Source organism: Caretta caretta, chromosome 1 (genome assembly GCF_965140235.1).
Source record: "Caretta caretta isolate rCarCar2 chromosome 1, rCarCar1.hap1, whole genome shotgun sequence".
Lineage (NCBI taxonomy): Eukaryota > Metazoa > Chordata > Testudines > Cheloniidae > Caretta > Caretta caretta.
Genome location: NC_134206.1, coordinates 17,694,895 through 17,713,884, shown reverse-complemented (window position 1 = coordinate 17,713,884; position 18,990 = coordinate 17,694,895). Strand labels below are relative to the sequence as shown.

The 18,990-nt window shown below is 43.2% G+C and overlaps 1 protein-coding gene across 14 annotated transcripts in view; it reads left to right on the top strand.

Moving 5' to 3' along the window:
- TENM4 (teneurin transmembrane protein 4) overlaps nt 1-18,990 on the top strand; it is a 2,292,082-nt gene that overhangs the window by 2,133,755 nt on the left and 139,337 nt on the right. For 11 of the 14 annotated variants that reach the window (XM_075126359.1, XM_075126347.1, XM_048840453.2 and 8 more), the window contains 2 exons: nt 8,798-8,983; nt 14,012-14,038. In XM_075126359.1, coding sequence (XP_074982460.1) covers nt 8,798-8,983; nt 14,012-14,038 — 213 coding nt within the window. The remainder of the gene's footprint in view (nt 1-8,797; nt 8,984-14,011; nt 14,039-18,990) is intronic. The other 3 variants (XM_048840446.2, XM_075126345.1, XM_075126344.1) reach the window with 1 other exon arrangement.

Sequence of the window (18,990 nt, the reverse complement as noted above, 5' to 3'; positions counted from 1 at the left end):
AAGGTCAGTGGAACTGCCCCAGTTTTCAAGAAGCTCTGGGCAATTTCACCTGATCTTATATTTTAGCACTAAATCCATACTTATTAAAGGATTTAGCAGGTAGGTCAGAAGTGGCTAAATCTCTGACTCTGCTTCACATGAATACTGAACATTTTTTTTCTTCATCTGTACTGCTCCTCACTACGCTGGAAATGTTTAAAATTTTGCCATGTCCATATTAGGCACTTAATTTTTTTAAACATGTAGAAACCGATTTGTGACAAATTAAGTAAAAATTGGCATAATTATTCTTTACCTCCCACCTGATTCTGTTTTGAAACACAAGATTATACCATATGCTGCGGTGAAGGCTATTGTGTATGTAGTATCAATTAAAAGGGGTCATTCTGACGTTAAGATCTGGGAGTCCTTGAAGGAAGCATTCCGCAGGTAGCGAGGTGCATGGTGGGGTTTTCTTTCTTCTGGTGCATCATAGTCAGGGAACCAAGCTATTTACTTTCTAAGGGAAACACTGTGGTCAGCCTCTATGAGGATGTGCGTAAATGGAGAGGGATACAAGAATCATGCACTTTCGTCCTTACATCCTGCACAAGAAATAGCCAGAATCCCATTGGAATGAGGTGAGGACAGAGTCAAAGCTCCCTTTCCCCCATCTCACCTCAGTGAAAACAGAGCTGGTCAAAGAGAGGTTGGATCCTCCTCCAGGGTGGTGTAGCTGACACACTTGTGCACTGCCTGGGAGCCCCCAGGAATATCATGGCTGAACCACAGGACTGCACAGCCCATTCTCACACCTGATAATGCACTCGATAGCTCCTTGGATACAGTCTACCCCAAAACCCATTCAAAAGGTTCTGCGTGGTCACAGAAATCACCAAATGCCCCCACAATGTAAAATTAAATGAACTCAGTCCCCTAATGTTGCTTGACCTTCTCATAAACAAACTAGGGAAATGCAACCTAGAAGGTGGGTGTATAAATGGTTGGAAACCTGTTCCCAGAGAGTAGTTATCAATGGTTCACGGTCAAGCCTGGAAGGGTTATGTCGGGTGGAGTCCCGCAGGGATCAGTTCTATGTCCAATTCTGTTCAATATCTTCGTCAATGATTTAGATAATCGCATAGAGAATACACTGATAAAGTTTGCAGATGATACCAAGCTGGGAGGGATTGCAAGTGCTTTGGAGGATAGGATTAAAATTCAAAATGATCTGGACAAACTGGAGAAATGGTCTGAAGAAAATAGGATGAAATTCAATAAGGACAAATGCAAAGAATTCCACTTAGGAAGGCATAGTCAGTTGCACACATACAAAATGGGAAATGATTGCCTAGGAAGGAGTACTGCGGAAAGGGATCTGGGGTTATAGTGGATCACAAGCTAAATGTGAGTCAACAGTGTAACATTGTAGCAAATAAAGCAAACATCATTCTGAGATGTGCAGGAGTGTTGAAAGCAAGACACAAGAAGTAATTCTTCCTCTGTACTCCGCGCTATTAGGCCTTAGTTGGAGAATTGTGTCCAATTCTGGACACCACATTACAGGAAAGATGTGGACAAATTGGAGCAAGTCCAGAGAAGAGCAACAAAATGATTAAAGGTCTAGAAAACATGACCTCTGAGGGAAGATTGAAAAAATTGGTTCTGTTTAGCCTGGAGAAGAGAAGATTGAGAGGGGACATGATAACCGTTTTCAAGTACATAAAAGGTTGTTACAAGGAGGAGGGAGAAAAATTGTTTTCATTAAACTATGAAGATAGGACAAGAAGCAATGGGCTTAAATTGCAGCAAGGGAGGTTTCGGTTGGACATTAGAAAAAACTTCCTAACTGTCAGTGTACTTAAGCACTGGAATACATTGCCTAGAGAGGTTGTGGAATCTCCATCATTGGAGATTTTTAAGAGCAGGTTGGACAAACACCTGTCAGGGATGGTCTAGATAATACTTAGTCCTGCCATGAGTGCCAGGGACTGGACTAGATGACCCTTCCAGTCCTAGGATTCTGTGATTCCATGAAATAAACTTGACTTCTGCTGATCAGCTGGTTCATGCTAATTAGTGTAGCTGGTTCAATAGTGAGGGTGGGGAGCAAGGCGTAGTGTTAGTGACCTACAAGCCCCACACTGGTCAGTTGGAGAACTGGCTGAAGCTCTAGATTTTCCATTTCTTGATTCCCCCTGCTGCTGTAGAGGTTTGTAGGGTATTCCGCAGTTCTTTGGACAGCACCTTTGCTTTCTACCCAGCACTGAGCCAGGCCTTGGGAGCCAGCCACCACCTTGTTTTTTTTCTGTTATTCTGTTCCATAGGGAAGGGACATCAGAACTTTCCTGGGGCACAGGTAGAGGTGGGTCAGATTTTCCTCTCTGACATGCATAGACTGTTTGGAGCCAATAGGAGCCCCATTCAAGCTCAGAATTTGGCCAGCAGTTTGTCCACAAGCTCATTTGAATTTCTGCAAGGAACTGCAGGCGTCCCTGACAGCAAAGAAAGAAAAACAGTATGGAAAGGATGTAGGAATATACAATGCACCTAGGAATAGGCTGCGGAATAGCTAAGCTATTTGTACAAACAGTAAAAGAGATTAAAGATGAAAGGAAATATTTAGCCACCTTTTGGGGACAGCTGGTGTGAAAATAGTTGTTAACAGGCAGGGCTTTTATACTCAAGTGGAGTGTTCTAGCTAAGCTTAAATAGGCAGGAGTAGCATAATGCAGCTGGCCAGAGCCTATGGATACAATAACAGGAGAATTAAAAGCTTTTCTTCTACTGATTCACTCACACGACTCACATGTTAACTAATCACACTCTAATTTTAACAACAGAATTGGGAAACTTGAAAAAAAATGTGTCTCCGATTAAAAGTGGAGATGGCAAATTCTATCGCTCGGTCCAAATGATAAAGTAACAATTCACCTGCCCTCTTCAGTAAATTAGCCTTGCCTGTTTCAAGTTGCCTGCAAAGACCTGTATTTAAAAGAAAACCTAATCTCAAATCCCCTTTGATCATGTCTCTGAGGCCCACCATAAAAATAAAAGCTACTCTGGCTATTTAATCATCCATTAGACACCTGTGAGCACAAGAAGATCAGGTTATAAAGGGCTAGTTGATGTGTGGTAAGCTGTGTGCTGTAAGGCTATTTAAATTGTACAGTTCACAGCTATTTTTAAACTGGCTGTTAAATGGAAGATTTAGATTGGCAAATGCCTGGCTCTCCTTGTCAAGAATCATTAAATTACACATTAATGTGACTGTCTGAAGTACCTTTTTTTCCACAGGTATTGATATAGATTGTCAGCTGAGATTCTTTGTTTAGGGCTCTTTGGGACTAGAATCTTAGATATCTAGGGACAAATTCTCACCTAGAGAAATTCCATTGCGGTCAACACCATTTGAGGATTTGGCTTTTTTACACTAGAGGTGGAGAAGCTCTATTAGATCATGGGTTCTCTACCTGAAGGTCACAGCCACCCTGTCCTTGCCATGTTGCTAAAAGGGAGGAAGCTCTGACTAGATCCCAGCTAGATTGGAGGGTTTCTGCTGTGGAGAAGGAGGTTCTGGTGTAGAAAAGGTTCAGAATCACAGTTTCAGATCATCTAGTGCATGCCCCTGCCACTGCAGAGTTGTTCTCTACAGTGCTAGTGGATGTTCCAGTTGAGATTTCAATGTCCCAAGCAATGGGGCTTCCACCCGTTTTCACAGAAGACTTATTCCACAGAGATTCACCTTTGGGAGCTTTTTCCTAACACTTACCTGAATTTACCCTTTGCGTAGTGCCACTTCACTACTCTAGTTTCACACATTTAAATAACTCATCAGTTTCTCAAGATGGATTCATAATAGCCTCCTTTTGTCCCCACTTTCATTTCTTCTCAGCTTTTCTGTAGAAATATGACCTGCTAAGGGTTCCTTTCTCCCAGTCTTGTAGATAGAGAACAGGGTAGGATGTCAGGAGATCTGGGTTCTCTTTCCATCTCTGCCACTGATTTCTTGTATGTCCCTGTGCAAGTCATTTAGCTTCTCTTTGTCTCAATTTTCCTTGTCTGTGAAAATGAAGGTGATGCCTACTTACCCCACAAAGGAATGTCATCAGACTGTAACCCACTAACATTTGTTAAAGTGTTTTGAGATGCTTGGATAGCAGGCTCAATATATGTGCAAAGTATTATTGTGCGGATGTTTATATAGCTCATTGCAGTAACAAAAGACTCAATCCTATAAGATGCTGAATATCTCATTCTCTCTCTCTCTCTGGGTACTTAACTGGCCTTCTATTACCATAACATTTGAGCACCTAACCTTCCTCTGCAGCATGGGGCACGGGTCAGTTGCTAGTTTGAACTAGAGTAAAGGTGGATTCTCTGTAACTTGAAGTCTTTAGATCAAGGTTTGAGAGCTTTGGTAACTCAGCCAGAGGTTATGGGCCTATAACAGGAGAGGGTGGGTGAGGTTCTGTCGGTGCAATGTGAAGGAAGCTAGACTAGAATATCATGATGGTCCCTTCTGGCCTTAAAGTCTATGAGTCTCTGAACCTGTTAATGGATTTTATCCTCACAACACCTCTATGAGATAGGGAGATGCTGTTGTCCCCCTTTTACAGATGGGGAGCCTAGGTACAGATAGGGTTGCCAATTTTCTAACTGCACAAAACCAAACACCCTAGCGCCCCACTTCCCTGAGGCCCCGCCCCCTGCTCACTACATTCCCCCTCCCTCGGTGGCTCACTCTCCTCCACCTTCACTCACTTTCCCTGGGCTAGCGCAGAGGGTTGGGGTGGGGGGAGGCTCTAACTGGGAGTGTGGGCTCCAGGGTGGGGCCAGAAATGAGGGGTTCAGGGTCCAGGAAGGGGCTCCAGGCTAGGGCAGGGATTTGGGGTGCGGAAGGGGGTGAGGGCTCCGGTTCGGGGTGCGGGCTCTGGGGTGGGACTGGGGATGAGGGGTTTGGGGTGCAGGAGTGGGCTTCAGGCTAGGGGGTGGGGCAGAGGGATTCAGAATCTGGGAGGGGGGTACCGGCTCTGGAATGGGGGTGCAGGCTCTGGGGTGGGGCCGGGGATGAAGGGTTTGGGGTGCAGGCGGGGGCTCCAGGCTGGGGCTGAGGCCGAGGAATTTGGAGGGCAGGATCGTGCTACGGGTTGAGGCAGGGGGTTGGGGTACAGGAGGAGGTATGGGCTCCGGGGTGGAGGTGTGGGCTCTTTTGTGGGGCTGGGGTGAGGGGTTCAGGGTGTGGGAGGGGGCTCTGGGCTGGGACAGGGGGCTGGGGTATGGGGGGGTGAGAGCTCTGGCTGGGGTTGTGGGCTCTGGGGTGGGGACAGGGATGAGAGGTTTGGGGTACAGGAGGGGGGCAGGGGACTCAGGGCTGGGGCAGGGGGTTAGGGCATGGGCTTACCTCGAGTGCCTCCCAGTCAGTGGCACAGTGGGGCTAAGGTAGGTTTCCTGCCTGACTTGGCTTCACACTGAGCCCCTGAAGCGGTGAGCAGATCCGGCTCCTAGTTTGGGGGGCCAGGCGGCTCTGTGCTCTGCTCTCGCCCGCAGGCACTGCTCCTCCCACCCCTAGGTTCCATTGTCTGGTGCTCGTGGTGGGGGCAGCACACGGAGCCCTGGACTTAAATGCAAAAAGTCTTGAACTTCTTCAATCTCAAGGCATTTCTTCTCCTCTGGTTACGGGGTCTTTGCCATAAAGTGTTTAGTTTTTACTCTGTTTACTTTATTTTCTCCCAGACTTATCGTCTCACAGGTCAGCCAAAGAGAGCCAACTTTTTTCAGTGCAGGTGCTCAGCTTGACTCCTACATGAGTTAATTTGAACATCGAATGCAATCACATGATACCCCAATAGGCCTAGTTCCGTGACTGTGTAGTCTGCTGATTAGAGCAGCGGGCAGGAAATAAGGATTGCTGGGTTCTGTTCCCAGCTATCCTACTGATCTGAGGGGCATCACTTAACTGGTCTGTGCCTCGTTTTCCCAGTGTGCACTGTGGCGTGACAATACTCACAATCCCACATGAGAGTTGAGAGAATCAATTTGTTAATTCCAGAAACAAAGGGTAAAACTTTCAAAAACACAAGTGACTCAGGAACCTACAAACCTTTAAAAATCTGGGCCTTTGGCACTTTGGAGCCTGTGTTCCATTGACTCCTGAGGGCCAGATTTTAAAGATATTTAGGCACCTACAAATACAGATAGGCTCCTGGTGGGGTTTTCAAAAGCACCTAAGCACCACTAGCCACCTACCTGCATCGTTAGGCTCCTAAATACTTCTGAAAATCTGTCCCTAAGTCACTTTTGAAAATGGCACTTAAGGTCATGAGTCACTTCAGTGCTTCTGAAAATGGTAGTCCAAGTACATTATTAGAAATTGAATGCTGCATGATTCAGCAGAAAGAGTTCAAGGACAGAAATGAAGGGAATTGGCTGGAGGAGAAGGGATGGATCGTGGGTTTCCAACCCTCTAGGATTGGCCTGGAGTCTCCAGGAATTAAAGATTTAATATTTAATTAAAAATTATGTCACGTGATGAAATCTTCAGGAATACATCCAACCAAAATTGGAAATCCAAGGTGGATCACTTGATAAATTGCTCTGCTCTGTTCATTTCCTCTGAAGCATCTGGCACTGGCCGCTTTCAGAAGACAGAATAGTGGGCTTGATGGACCATTGGTCTAACCCAGTATGGTTGTTCTTATATACTTATGTTCTTACAATTGCAAACACATAAATTGTAGTATGTGGCAAGCAGCTAGAAAGTTTGTAAGGCATTTTGTGAATGAGGTGTGTTCTACAAGGGCTAAGTATTATTATTTCTTACAGTAATTACTCTCTGTAAAGAGCTTTGAGTGCCTTGAAGGAAAGGGTCCATTTAATTGTAAGGTCGTAAAACCCCTGCTGACTGGCTTTATGGACACACCAAATCTCCCTCTCCAAATCAAAATGAACTCAGCAGCCCCACCAAGCATAGCAGAAGCACCTCAAAGTCTCTGTATATCTGAAGATCCCTGTCACTGGCCATATTAATTAGAAAAAGACTAAGGCAAGCTTATATAAGGGTGAATTTCAGTCAGGTGTGATGTTAATGCAGGCTGAGTAGTCCTGAATTTTTTATGTGCAGTCAGTGACCTGAAGCAAATGTTTCATCTGATACCAACCCCTTCTTCACCCACAAACTTCTAGGACTAAATCCTGCCCCTAATATACTGAGACACACAAAAGGGGAGAGACTGAAGCCATCCTGGGCTCCTTAGCCACGCTGGTGGGACATAACAGGATGGCGTGAGGAGTGGGAGGGAAATGTGCTCCGTAGAGCACCTTACTGCACCTTAACATGAGAGTGTCATGCACAGTTCCTCGTGCCTGCTAGCAGCATACATGCTTAGGGCTGTGGGGGCCTCTTAACACCCCAAGCAAGCTGATCCTTCCCCACTCAGCTGTGGCCTGCTAGCTGGTACATTCGCCACTGCCCTGCCTGTCGAGTACTTGGCTAGAATTCTGCCCAGCTCTGCACAGGCGCACTGAAAGGAAAAATGTTCCTGTCCCCTCTCCCTATGCCCTCCTTCCTCTCCCCCCCACCCCCCGTGAGGGTTATAGCAGAGAGAGTCGTGTCCCTAGAAACGGACGGCAGCTAAGGGGGATTAAATACTGAACTGCTGGGCAGATTCGGCCCCGTTCATATGTGCTGTGCGGAACTGCCAGGGAGTAGAGGGAGTCATTAGTCTGAGAAGAAGTCAAGGTGTTTGAACTCACATGTGGCTTGAAAGGGGGAGAGTGTCGTTAGGTTTGTGTTACACAGATCGAAGGGAAGAAGTCAGCTGACCAGTCTGGAGTCCAGTGAAGCAGCAATGGAGGCATGTCATTTCATTTGCTGCGTAACACCACTTTGGGGTTTGTTTTCCTGTGAGCCAGTGTCCAATGATAACAGCAGAAATAGGCACTTACCATCTGTGTCATGGATATCTGGTCCCCTCCAGCCCTTTTTCTCCAGACCAATAATAAAATAAGATGTAGATGAAAGGGCCAGGTTTTAGGATTTTAGGGCCAGATTTTCAGCGATGCCAAGCACCCCACAGTCTCACCAGAGATCTGTGGGCACCTAGCACATCTACAGATAAGGCCTGCAGGGTCTGATCCTGCCAGGAGACGAGTGCCAAGGTATTGAGCATCCTCAGCTTCCAGTGACATCAGGGAGAGTTGAGGACACATAGCAGCCCCGCAAGCAGCAGACCATAAATCTCATCAGATAAGAGTATAGGCCCCTCAGTGCCCGGAAGAGGATTTTTAATGAGGGAGCGGTAAAACAGAGTCCTGGCTTCACCCACAGAGAAAACCTAATAAAAATGTTCTTTATTAACGTTAACCAAAACTAAAAGAGGTGATTTAATGAATCTCAGCTCCTGCATCATGGGATAACAAGCTGCAAATAAACTTTGCCAGCACTTAACTTTATCATTGGTGATTTATCAGTGCATTGTTTTCACACTTAACCAGTTTTTAATTAAATTTGACTTTTGTTCCGTTTGTTGGAAGAGCCTTTCCCTTTGGATGTGGTCAGCACAAAAGCTTGAGGAGTGTGATAGAATTTGAAAGCAAAGAGGAGGATCAATCGCAGCAGACCTCTGCAATCCATGTCCGTCTCTTTTTTCTAATCTATTTATTAGATTCTTATTGTCAGAAAGGATTAGTGTTATGAGCGGCAGGAATTCCTTTCATTCCCCGTAAGGCGAGGTAGTGAAGTGTGGCTGCTTTGTTAACAATAACATTCTGGATTTCTCCCCCGACCCCACCCTCTCTCTTTTCTCCTCTCCCACAGAGATTTGTGCAGCGGATTGCGGAGGGCACGGCATCTGTGTCGGAGGCACCTGCCGCTGCGAGGAGGGATGGATGGGCGCAGCCTGTGATCAGCGGGCGTGTCACCCACGCTGCAATGAGCATGGGACATGTCGGGATGGCAAGTGTGAATGCAGCCCGGGCTGGAATGGAGAGCACTGCACTATTGGTAGGGGGAAAATAATTTTAAAAGAATAATTGAGGAACAGGGAGAGGATGGGGGAGAAAAGAAGCATGCTTAATTGAATCTATGTGATTTAGTGTAGCATGAGCACCTTTGTTCTTGGATTTCAAGTTCTGACATCATACATTTTCATCTGGGAACAAGACAAAATGTCCTTTCATTTGGTGATGACCCGGTTAGATATATATATTTTACTATCAGAAGTGAAATATACATATATAGTGTTTGATCTGTCAGACACAAGCTGTCAAACCTTACCTAGATGCTTCAAAAATTGACTCTTGAAAAAGGTCTTTTCGTTGACCTCCAAGACTCCTCTGTACTGTGATATCAGCTTATTCAGAAACATGCAGCCTATTTTAAGTTTCTTTTACCCTGACTCACGCCATTATTTGCACAGTGACACGGAGAATTATATTCAGAAAATTTCTCGCTGATTTTCAAAGCTGTCTTGCTAATTCTCTCTCTGCCTTGCTGTCTCTCTAGGCATCTCACTTTTCTTTCTCACCATCTTCGTACATCTAATGCACCTGGCAGTTACCTTAAGCGCTGAACTTGTGGTGCACAGATCACTATTATTTATAAGGTACCATCAATCTGCTTAACATTATAGAAAGTGGCACTGTCCCTGCCTTAAGACATCTGTATGCTCATTAATAACATGGTTCAGATTTACGCTGCCTCTTCATCTGAGTTAAGTTTACTCCCTGCTGCACCTTGCCTTTTCTTCTGAGTATCACAACTTTGCCCATTTGATCCCAGTTCAGTGGAGTTGCCTACACAACCTGTCCAAGTCACACAACTGCTAACATTAGTAGTATCCAGCCTACACTTAGATTCACTAATGGGTCTCAGTGACACCAGAGTGGATCTGGCATAGCTCAGCTGATGCCCAAGGAGTCACTCCAGATTTACACTAGTGTCACCAAGTGCAGAATTTGGCCCTCTGTTTTTTATCAGTTATTCTTACATTCATTTGTCAACATAGCTAAGCATCCAAGTTATCAGCCTGGGCACCATTCACACATGCAAAGATAGTTAATAACTGAAGTTATAATAATAATAGTTAATAATCACAAATACTTTAATTCCAGCAATAGGATAATGCAACAAACCATGTTTGTGGCTCAGTTCTGGCTAATGTCCCTCTACCACATTATGGTTTTCACAGACATTCCTAAAGAAAAATGTCTGGCACTCAAAAACTCCCCACGACTCATTAGAAATTACATTCTGTTTTCTCTTCCACATGCCTAATAGCTTTCATCTCTTCCCATTAACAGTGGGTGAAATCCCTCTCACAAATGACTTTAAACTGAAAGGAAAGCAACCATGTGTTAATTGGGGAACTGTGGTTACGTAATATTGTTTCATAGTTCTATTTACAACACTGTGTTCACCAAACTGTAGACTTTGAGGTGATGGATAGCAAAAAAAATTCATCATTATCCTTGGGGAAAATACTTACATTTAGGGAAATGTCCTAAATCCAGAGGACAATTTAATTTGGGCTGTATTCATACACAAGAGTACCCAGTTCATACAGTGGATCTTATTCTATTAATGCTGATGCAAAAACAAAATATAAATTTCTTCGTAGTAATACAAAGAAAGTGTGTGATATTTCAGTCTGCAGCTGACAGACCAAGATTGCTTTCAAACAGGTTTTACCTTTCACACTAATTAAAGTGACCGTATTGTTTGCAGCACTCCTCATTCTTGGAATAGGGAGTCTACATTATCATGGCAAAGGCAAACACTGCAATGCAGCAAGCATCGAGATTTTAATGGCACCCACTGTACTTTCATACAGTACTACATTCCCATTGCAGTGCTGTCTGGGCTTTAGGAACCATCCCTTATTTTGAGTGCAGAAGTAATTCAGTTTCCTTTCCCCTCCGCCTTCCCCCCAGACACTGTGGTTTAACAACAAATTTGTACATAGACTCATGCCTCTGAAGCTGTAAACCATATTTCCTACAGAATATTCATTGGTAATTGTATAGAATGTAAAGGAGATTTGACAAAGTCATAAATATCCAAGGAAACTGAATGGCGTGTGAAGGAGTAATAAGCTAGTAATATTGGCACAGATGAAAGGACATTGACTTGGAATTACATTAAGTGTGTGGTAAGCATTCCCGTTGTCCTTGTGTAATTTCCCTGCATGGCAACTTGTTCTGTTGACAGTAATCCCTTATATGTCTATGTCGTTGCCCAGCCTGCGTTAGCAATGAGAAGCATAAAACCCCATTGCTGAAGTAATTCTTTAATAATATTGCCATGTGTGCAGGTAACAGTGGTAGAAATGGATGATACAAGTAAAGGAAGTTTCTCCTTCCATTTCCTGTTGAGCACATATGAGAGTAAGAACTCCTTTTATTTTCTCATTTACTGGGAAGGAATAAATAGGAAGCACTTTCTCATGCTACCAGGGAACTGTGATCTCAGTGGATTAATTTTGTTTGCTCATACAAAGAGTTACATTACCAAGTATAGTAGCTTGATTGCTCACGTTCTGAGATTTCATTAGCGTAACCTCAGCTAATTCCCAACCAGGAAATTGATGCAGAAGCTTGTGTTCATCATCCTAATTCAGCAACTTTCCTTCATTGAGGCAAGAGGGTGGAACATAAAGTTGATTATTTAACTGCAGGAATCTTTAAATCCTGCAGAATTGCTTAATTTATGTACTCTGAATTCTTAAAACAAGAACTAAGGAACGTACACAATGCAGCCCCAGTGCTTTTGCATAAACAATCACACGCACTCTGAACAGTCTGGGCTGTAATCAGTGCCTCTCAGTTTCTACTTGACCAGCTGGAATCCAAACAAGACACATTAAGCCAGGATTCTCTTCTCTTTGGGGTAAAAGTTCTAAGCTACTGTCAGACCAGAACTATAGGTGTTCAGATGTCTGAGCATGCTAGAGTATTTGGCCCTATCTCCAGTAGAAACTGAGCTGTGTATGACAACCAATGTCACAACTGAACACAGTTTGGTGTTTTCCGTGGAGAGGATCAAACCATGGTCAGCACCCAATGCACAAGTGTGTTTGATGCCTCATTCCAACACGCTTTCTGCATCAGCTTTAAACACAGGCTGGCCCCAGATGAGGCGGGGAATTGTAATTGGTATTGGATGCCAAACATGGGGCAGCTTCAAGGGCTGACACAGCCTTTGTCAGTATCACTATGGCATAAACTCATGTTATCTCCACTTGCTAAGCACATAAGGGCTGCATTCTGCCCTCTCACTTACGTTTATGTTAGACCATTTTAACTCCAGTGACTTCATTGAAGCTGTACCTGATTTACTCGGGTGAGAGGTAGAACAGGAGCAGGCCACATAGTATATTAGAGCACCCATTGCTCCAAAACCCTTTTATTTCCTAAGCTCATTCTGCATGCCCGTTGTACAGATTTCCTTTGCACCTTTCCAAAGGAATGCCCACAAGTGATCCAATGACACAACATGTACATGGGAACAATAGGAGTACAGGGAGAAATATTTATATCTGAATCTACTAGTATGGCATAAGTTTGGGGCCACATACAGGATATACTCATATGAGGCTGCATTGTTCTTCAAACCATCTAAGTTAAAAGGTAACATCTGCAAATAATTGATATAGCTGGCCTGGCAACTCCCTCAATTTTTTTCCTCTGTAAACATTTTCACATCTGAAAATTTCAGCTGTGAAGCAAAACTTTGGCCGAGGTTTTGTATGTTGGGCTGCTCTGAATTTTTAAACCAGAATCGCCCATTCCTGGACTTCTGCAGCCATCCGGGCTTGTAGCAAAGCTGTGCTGCATGTATTCAGTCCTTCTATGTGGGAGTGATTTGTGAACGACAGTCCATTGGTGTCTAACTCTGGGAATTAAGGCCCTCTTAGCTCAGTACAAAAGTGGGCTTGTGCTTCAACTAACCCATTAGACTCACAGGACTCTAGATTCAAAGGGTGGGGGAAAGAAATTCTGCTAAAGGTTTGTGACCCTCTGCTTGGGTGGTCTCCATGAACCGATCTGAAATGAGAAACTCCCCCTTAGGGTGCAAGGACTCCTCTGAGAGCAAGATCACAGGGAGCTTAGGAATAGTGCTGGAACTGGAGAAATAACATGAAACAGCTCTTACTTAACAACAGTTGTGGGAGCAAAGTGTTTGAGAGAGGGAGCAAAAGAGAGAAAAGCAGAAAATTCCCTCAAGCATCTTTTTTAACAGAGATCAAATGATGTTAAGAGAAGTAGTGTGGTCTGCTGGCTAGAGCAGAGAGCTGCAAGGCATGACTTCTGGGTTCTATTTTTGCCTCTGCCACTGACTTCTTCTGTGACCTTGGGCAGACCGATTAGGTAGCCATTTTCAAAGGCACTCGACTTCTTTTGACTTACAGTGAGAACTGGGCATACGACTGCCCTGTGTGCCTCCACAACGTCTCTGTACTTCACTTTATCTTTCCTTACAATGGGTGTATTAATATTTACCTTCCTTGCAGAGCTGTTGTGAGGTTAGTTTAATTTTCGAAAGCAATTTGAGATCTTGGACTGTATAAATGCAATATGTTACCATTAAGGAGATCCAAAAGTAAAAGACTTTCCAATTCCAATAGTTCCACAGGGGAACAAGACATCTTTGTTAAGAAAATGTGATACTGTTAGGCAAGGTGGAAGAATTTTAGAAAGATGCTGTTTCTCCTATCGCAGAGGTGGGTTGTTGCAAGCGATCAGAACCTTACAATGTTCTGCCATTTATTTTTACCTTCCTGTTTCTCTTGCTCAGCTTATTGAATCCCTGCAACCAGACTAAATGGATGATTGAACACAGCCTTCCTCAGTTCTTTGATTGAGAATAGTTTTGTTCCACCTTTTCTTTCTCCTCTCCACACAATAAAAGTTTTTTTCTTTTAATATCATAGCAAACTTTCCTGTGCCTTTCTTTGCACCTGCACAATCTCATAATAAGCTGTACTGCACTTATTCAATCCTACCTTAAATGTCCTGTCTTTTATCTCCCAAGCTCACTATCTGGATAAGGTAGTGAAAGGTATGGTCTTCCTTCCTCTTTTTTCCTGTTGTCTTTGTGTTCTTTTTAAAAAATGCACCGTGAACATGCTGTCTTGAGGTTGCATCTTTTACTCATTGTCACAAATCTTTTGTTAATACCTGGAAGGGTGAACGTTCCGGTCATTTCGGTAGGAAATGTGTCTGGAGCGTCATCCTTTGTAGATGCTGTGATCTCGTGTTAACATTATATCAGTGTTCCCTTCCTCTCTCCCTCCCCTCCACAACATCTCTCATCCCCCACCCCACCCAGCCAGGTAATCAGTCAGGAGGAAAAAAAACATGTCTGTCAATACAGCAGGTGCCCTACGCAGCGTTTGTTTTATTAAATGTATATGATCCATATGGTAACAAGCAGGTGAGTGTGTTTTCTGTATGAAGTTTCTAGATTTTGATCGCTAGGTGAGAAATGTTCCCGGGGGTGCTTAAGGGGAGATATTTTTCTTTATATGAAAATGCTATGGTCTTTGGGCCAAGTCCTCCAGTTGTGTAAATCAGTAAAATTCCATTGAAGTTCATGGAATTGTATTGATTTACCCTAACTGAATATCTGGCCCTACATGCCTGTTTGTATTGGTAAAACAAGTCTGGAGCCTGATTCTGATCTCATCTTGGTGTCAATCAGAAGGAAACGGAGTTACGCTGTCAGGAAACCAGTGCAATTGTTTTTCACATCAAATTCAAAACACTTAGTTGTTCCTATCTCAGAGCCACAATTCATTATCTGATTTAATTTATGAAATTGTAGCTGTAGTGGCCAAATTGACTTTTAATTAGAAATATTGACTGCAGTCCCAAAATGTGCAGTAACTATATAAGATGCCGAAACAATGAACATTTCCCAGATAAATATAACAAATGGACAATAAATGTGATTGTGTTGGACACAAATGTCCTTCTAGGTGGCTGCTGATACCACACAGAACAGTCAGTTTCCCATTTGAAAAAAAAAACAGCTCAAGGAAAGCTTTTTCTACCACTAAATTTAGACTTCAAAATCCTTTATGGTTGTGAGCAATCAGAAATGGTAACCAACCATTAGAGGTTCATGGAGAAAGACAAACATGCCAAAATATTGGTCCAGTGAATGGTTAAAAGGAAGGGTTTGTCTGTAGGCTTTCACTGTGTGACAAAAAACATGGTGGTCCTGACAGCTGCACTTCTCCAGGTGAATTTATGATCTGGCATCTGTTTCCTGCTTCATTTATTATTAAAGTGCATGTTCAAGTAGAACCACAAATAGGGAAAGTCTCTGAGTGGCCAGCCATGTCTTAATGATAAGGAAATGTCAATGGTTTCAACAACTAATTAGTCCTTTCGTGAGAGAGCAGCACCGATGAGCAGTGTCTTTTCTTGAATCTATGGCTTTAGATTGACTATCTGTTCAGTGGCAGTTAATTTTCTCTAATTGCACAGGGTCAATGAAACACTCTTGACTTGCTTTAAACTAAAAAAAAAAAGGGGGGGGGGTCTTTATTAGATTAAGGAACATGGCTCTTTGTCTTTCTTTATGGAGTAACAGTGTTGGCATTCTTAAAAGAATATATAGGTCAGCACCAGGCGGTGTGATCAGAACCTCTTGCTAATGTTGTACATGTCAGTGCTTTGCATTACAAAAACTCTCCGGATTTCTTCCTTTCATCTCCATTTGCACTGGAGAAGATTGGATCAAAGGGTAACAGATAAGCACCAAGGGGAAACAGAAGATGAAAAATCATCTTGCAGAGCCTCTCTCCTTGAGATTCAGGGACCAGAGGTAATGAGTAGCCCCGCACACTGTCCCATTTTTTAAAATGTCTTCTACAAATATACCCTCTTGCTCTGGACAGCCTTTTGACTGATTCTAATTGCCAGGAATAAAGTCACATTGTACTTACTGAATTTTGCAGTGGGTAATGGGTTAAGCAACATATTATGAATAAACCATTCACTTGCCATTTACATTGCATTCCCTCCTTTAGAAGGATTAGCAATAGCTGAATCTTTCAACGTACATGATTTTTACTTGGCTAAATGCTCGGTGTGCAATTTTCAGAATTACATTTCTCATGCCATTTTGGCTTTCTTAATTATTAACATATTTCTGGTTGAAATCCCTCCCCAGCAGTCCTGGCTTTTTGAGGTTGAGTAGGATTGACTGCTGACTTTCCTACTGTTTTAATGTAAACCAGTGAGTCAGTCAAGGCTCTAGAATAGGCCTCTTCTTGTTTCAAAGGGGGAGAGCAAATTTCAGGAGCGAACTTCAACGTGGGTAAAACCAAGAAGTTCTTCACTAACAAAGGGCTGTACTGAAATCAGTTCATCTTATCACTGGCATTGGGCCCTCCAGACTAAAGTCGCTTTTTCAAAACTTATAGTGGTCTTCCTTAAAAATTCATTCTGTTTGGAAGTTTCTCCTTGTTTGAGAGAGTTTCCCTATATCCTAAATGCCACTGGAACAGATAATATAACTCAGGATAATTCATACCTGGTTAGTGGTGAATAACTCTCATCTGAAAAGTTAATCACCTAAATCTGTAATAAGGCCCCTAAATAAATGGTCTAATATTAAAAGGTGCTGCGCATCCACATCTCCCTTTGAAGTCAGTGAATTTTGTTGAGGGTTCAGGTCTTCTGAAAATCATTTCACTTATTTTGGTGCATAACTCTATGCACCCAAGTTTGATGAGTGCTGAATTCACAGCTCCTGGTGCAGTCACTTGCCAAATCCTACTTGCCCAATTAGTATGGGTGTATTTACATGAGTGAGACAAGCAAGATTAAGCCTTAATATACTAGGAACCATCTGATTTTGGGCTCCTTCATCCCTCTCTTAGGAGCATTACTCTGCTGGTCCATTGGTTGAGTGGTTTTAAAACATTTTACTGTGTTCCCATTGTATGGAAAGATCTGTTAATGCCTTGCTTTCCCTTGGAGCACACAGAACTTTTCTAGATAACTTTAAAGTTATTGTTCTTGTTTGCAACTACTGGTTGCATTCCTCGGAGTTGCATCCAGCTGTGGCCACCTGGATTCAGAACTCCACTAGGTCTGGTGAGACACATCAGGAGGTGCATCAGTGCCTTTTTTCATAGCCTGATAGAGGAAAGACAAAGAAGAGAATAAATTAATTCTCCTAGCGCTACTTGAAGATCAAACCTGAGTAAGTCTTATCCCTTAAGCCAAATTTTATATGGCAATGAGGCTTAACTTGAAGGAAGTACCAACTACACTTAGTTTATAATTGAGACTAATTAGAGGGCCTTAATTTTTCAGATCATTAACAGGGTGTTATTCTGGCTACCAATCGTAAAATGGCAGGGTAATCTCTTGCTAGTTCTGGTGAATGTCCCTGTGATAGTATGACATTCATTTTTGTCTAGTTGAAACAAGTCCCTTTTTTTCCAGTGTACTCATGGTCGAAGCTGCTTTTTGCATCGTATGCTTGAAGTCCCCATGGATGGGCAAAGCTGCCTCCCCTTTTCTCTTAAGACCAGTTTTTATAGCAACATCTGCAAGTGTTTCAATTAGAAACCCACATAGGGCCCAGTCTTGCACTACCTACTCAGGTAAAGCTCCCATTGACTCTGTGAGATCTCCACAGATTTAGGGACAGCAGAAATAGGTCCTTAAAAGTTTTTTTTTTCTAAAGCCCCATTCAGATTTTAAATTCCCTTTCCCGTCCAAATTTCAGTTAATAAAAACTAGCAGGCAAAAGCACCAACCATCAAAAACCACAGAGCTTGCGAAACACGGTGGCCTGGATCTGAGGGGAATGTACAGAGCATGTATATTCCAGCCCTGCTGATAGTCAGAAGTGCTTCTCAAACACCGGATTATCTTGTGTCTTTAGTACATAGGTTTTATGGAAAGGTGCATAATACTGTGTGTACTCATATCCATGGCATGGTGACTGTAGCCACGTCATACACTACAGAGACACGTAATAAATAGGATGTATCATGCACTTTGCCTGCCCTCTGCCCACCAATCTGTCTCTTCTAGGTGCTAGTCCAACATTCCAGACTTCTGAGTCCCAGCAAGCAGCCCCAGTTGAGATTTTTTTAAGCCAACCTGACAGACAAATGTTTCTTTCTTTACCCCTAAATTTCCCCTCCCAGCCAGTGTCCCAGGATGGAGAGGATTGAGTCCTCCATCCCCATTTCAGTATGTTAAAACATCACAACCTTAGTGTCTGAAATCTTACAGCTTGGCAGGGGCTAGGAAGAGGAGCTTTATCCCACTGGGAAATGGAGATTCACAGCTTCCCAATGGAACATATAGCACTGGCTCCTGGCCCTGGAAGGGCCCAAGATACTATACGTTAGAACCGTGCTACTCAAAGTGGTGGCACCGGTCCGCGAGCCATCGGCTCCCAGTCTGCGCGCACATTGGGGAAAAAAAATGCCTGTCCCCCACATCAGATAGCTTGAAAAGCACTAAGTTAGAGTACTGACATTGTGTATATCATACACACACACTTTACTGGGGCGAGTTTTTCTATCCATCTTCTTTCCAAGCCACTTGTCATAGTTTCCTTGGATTCAACTGGACAAGGTTCAGTGGGAGTCATGAAAATCCATTCAGGTTGAGGTAAAATAGGTTTTATATATATAAACATATTGGAAATTTCATCCAAAAGATGGTTAAAAGAATGTTAAGGTTGCAAAGTCAAGCTCCCAAAAGTGAGGACATGACAGAATTAAGGTTTAATTACATGATCACATATTTTTTCTTCAGGACCCCTGCCTCATTCCGTGCACAGGACAGACTGTGCTCGCTGAATGAGCAGTTATTCACTATTTCTTTTTATCCTCACCGTTCAGTGTGTGGGCCCATTTGTTGTTTACTGTGCAGGATCCAAGCCCTGCACTGAATACAGAATTATTAATTTCCTCATGGAGTTTTCTATGAAATGTTACACACACACACACACACACACACACACACACACAC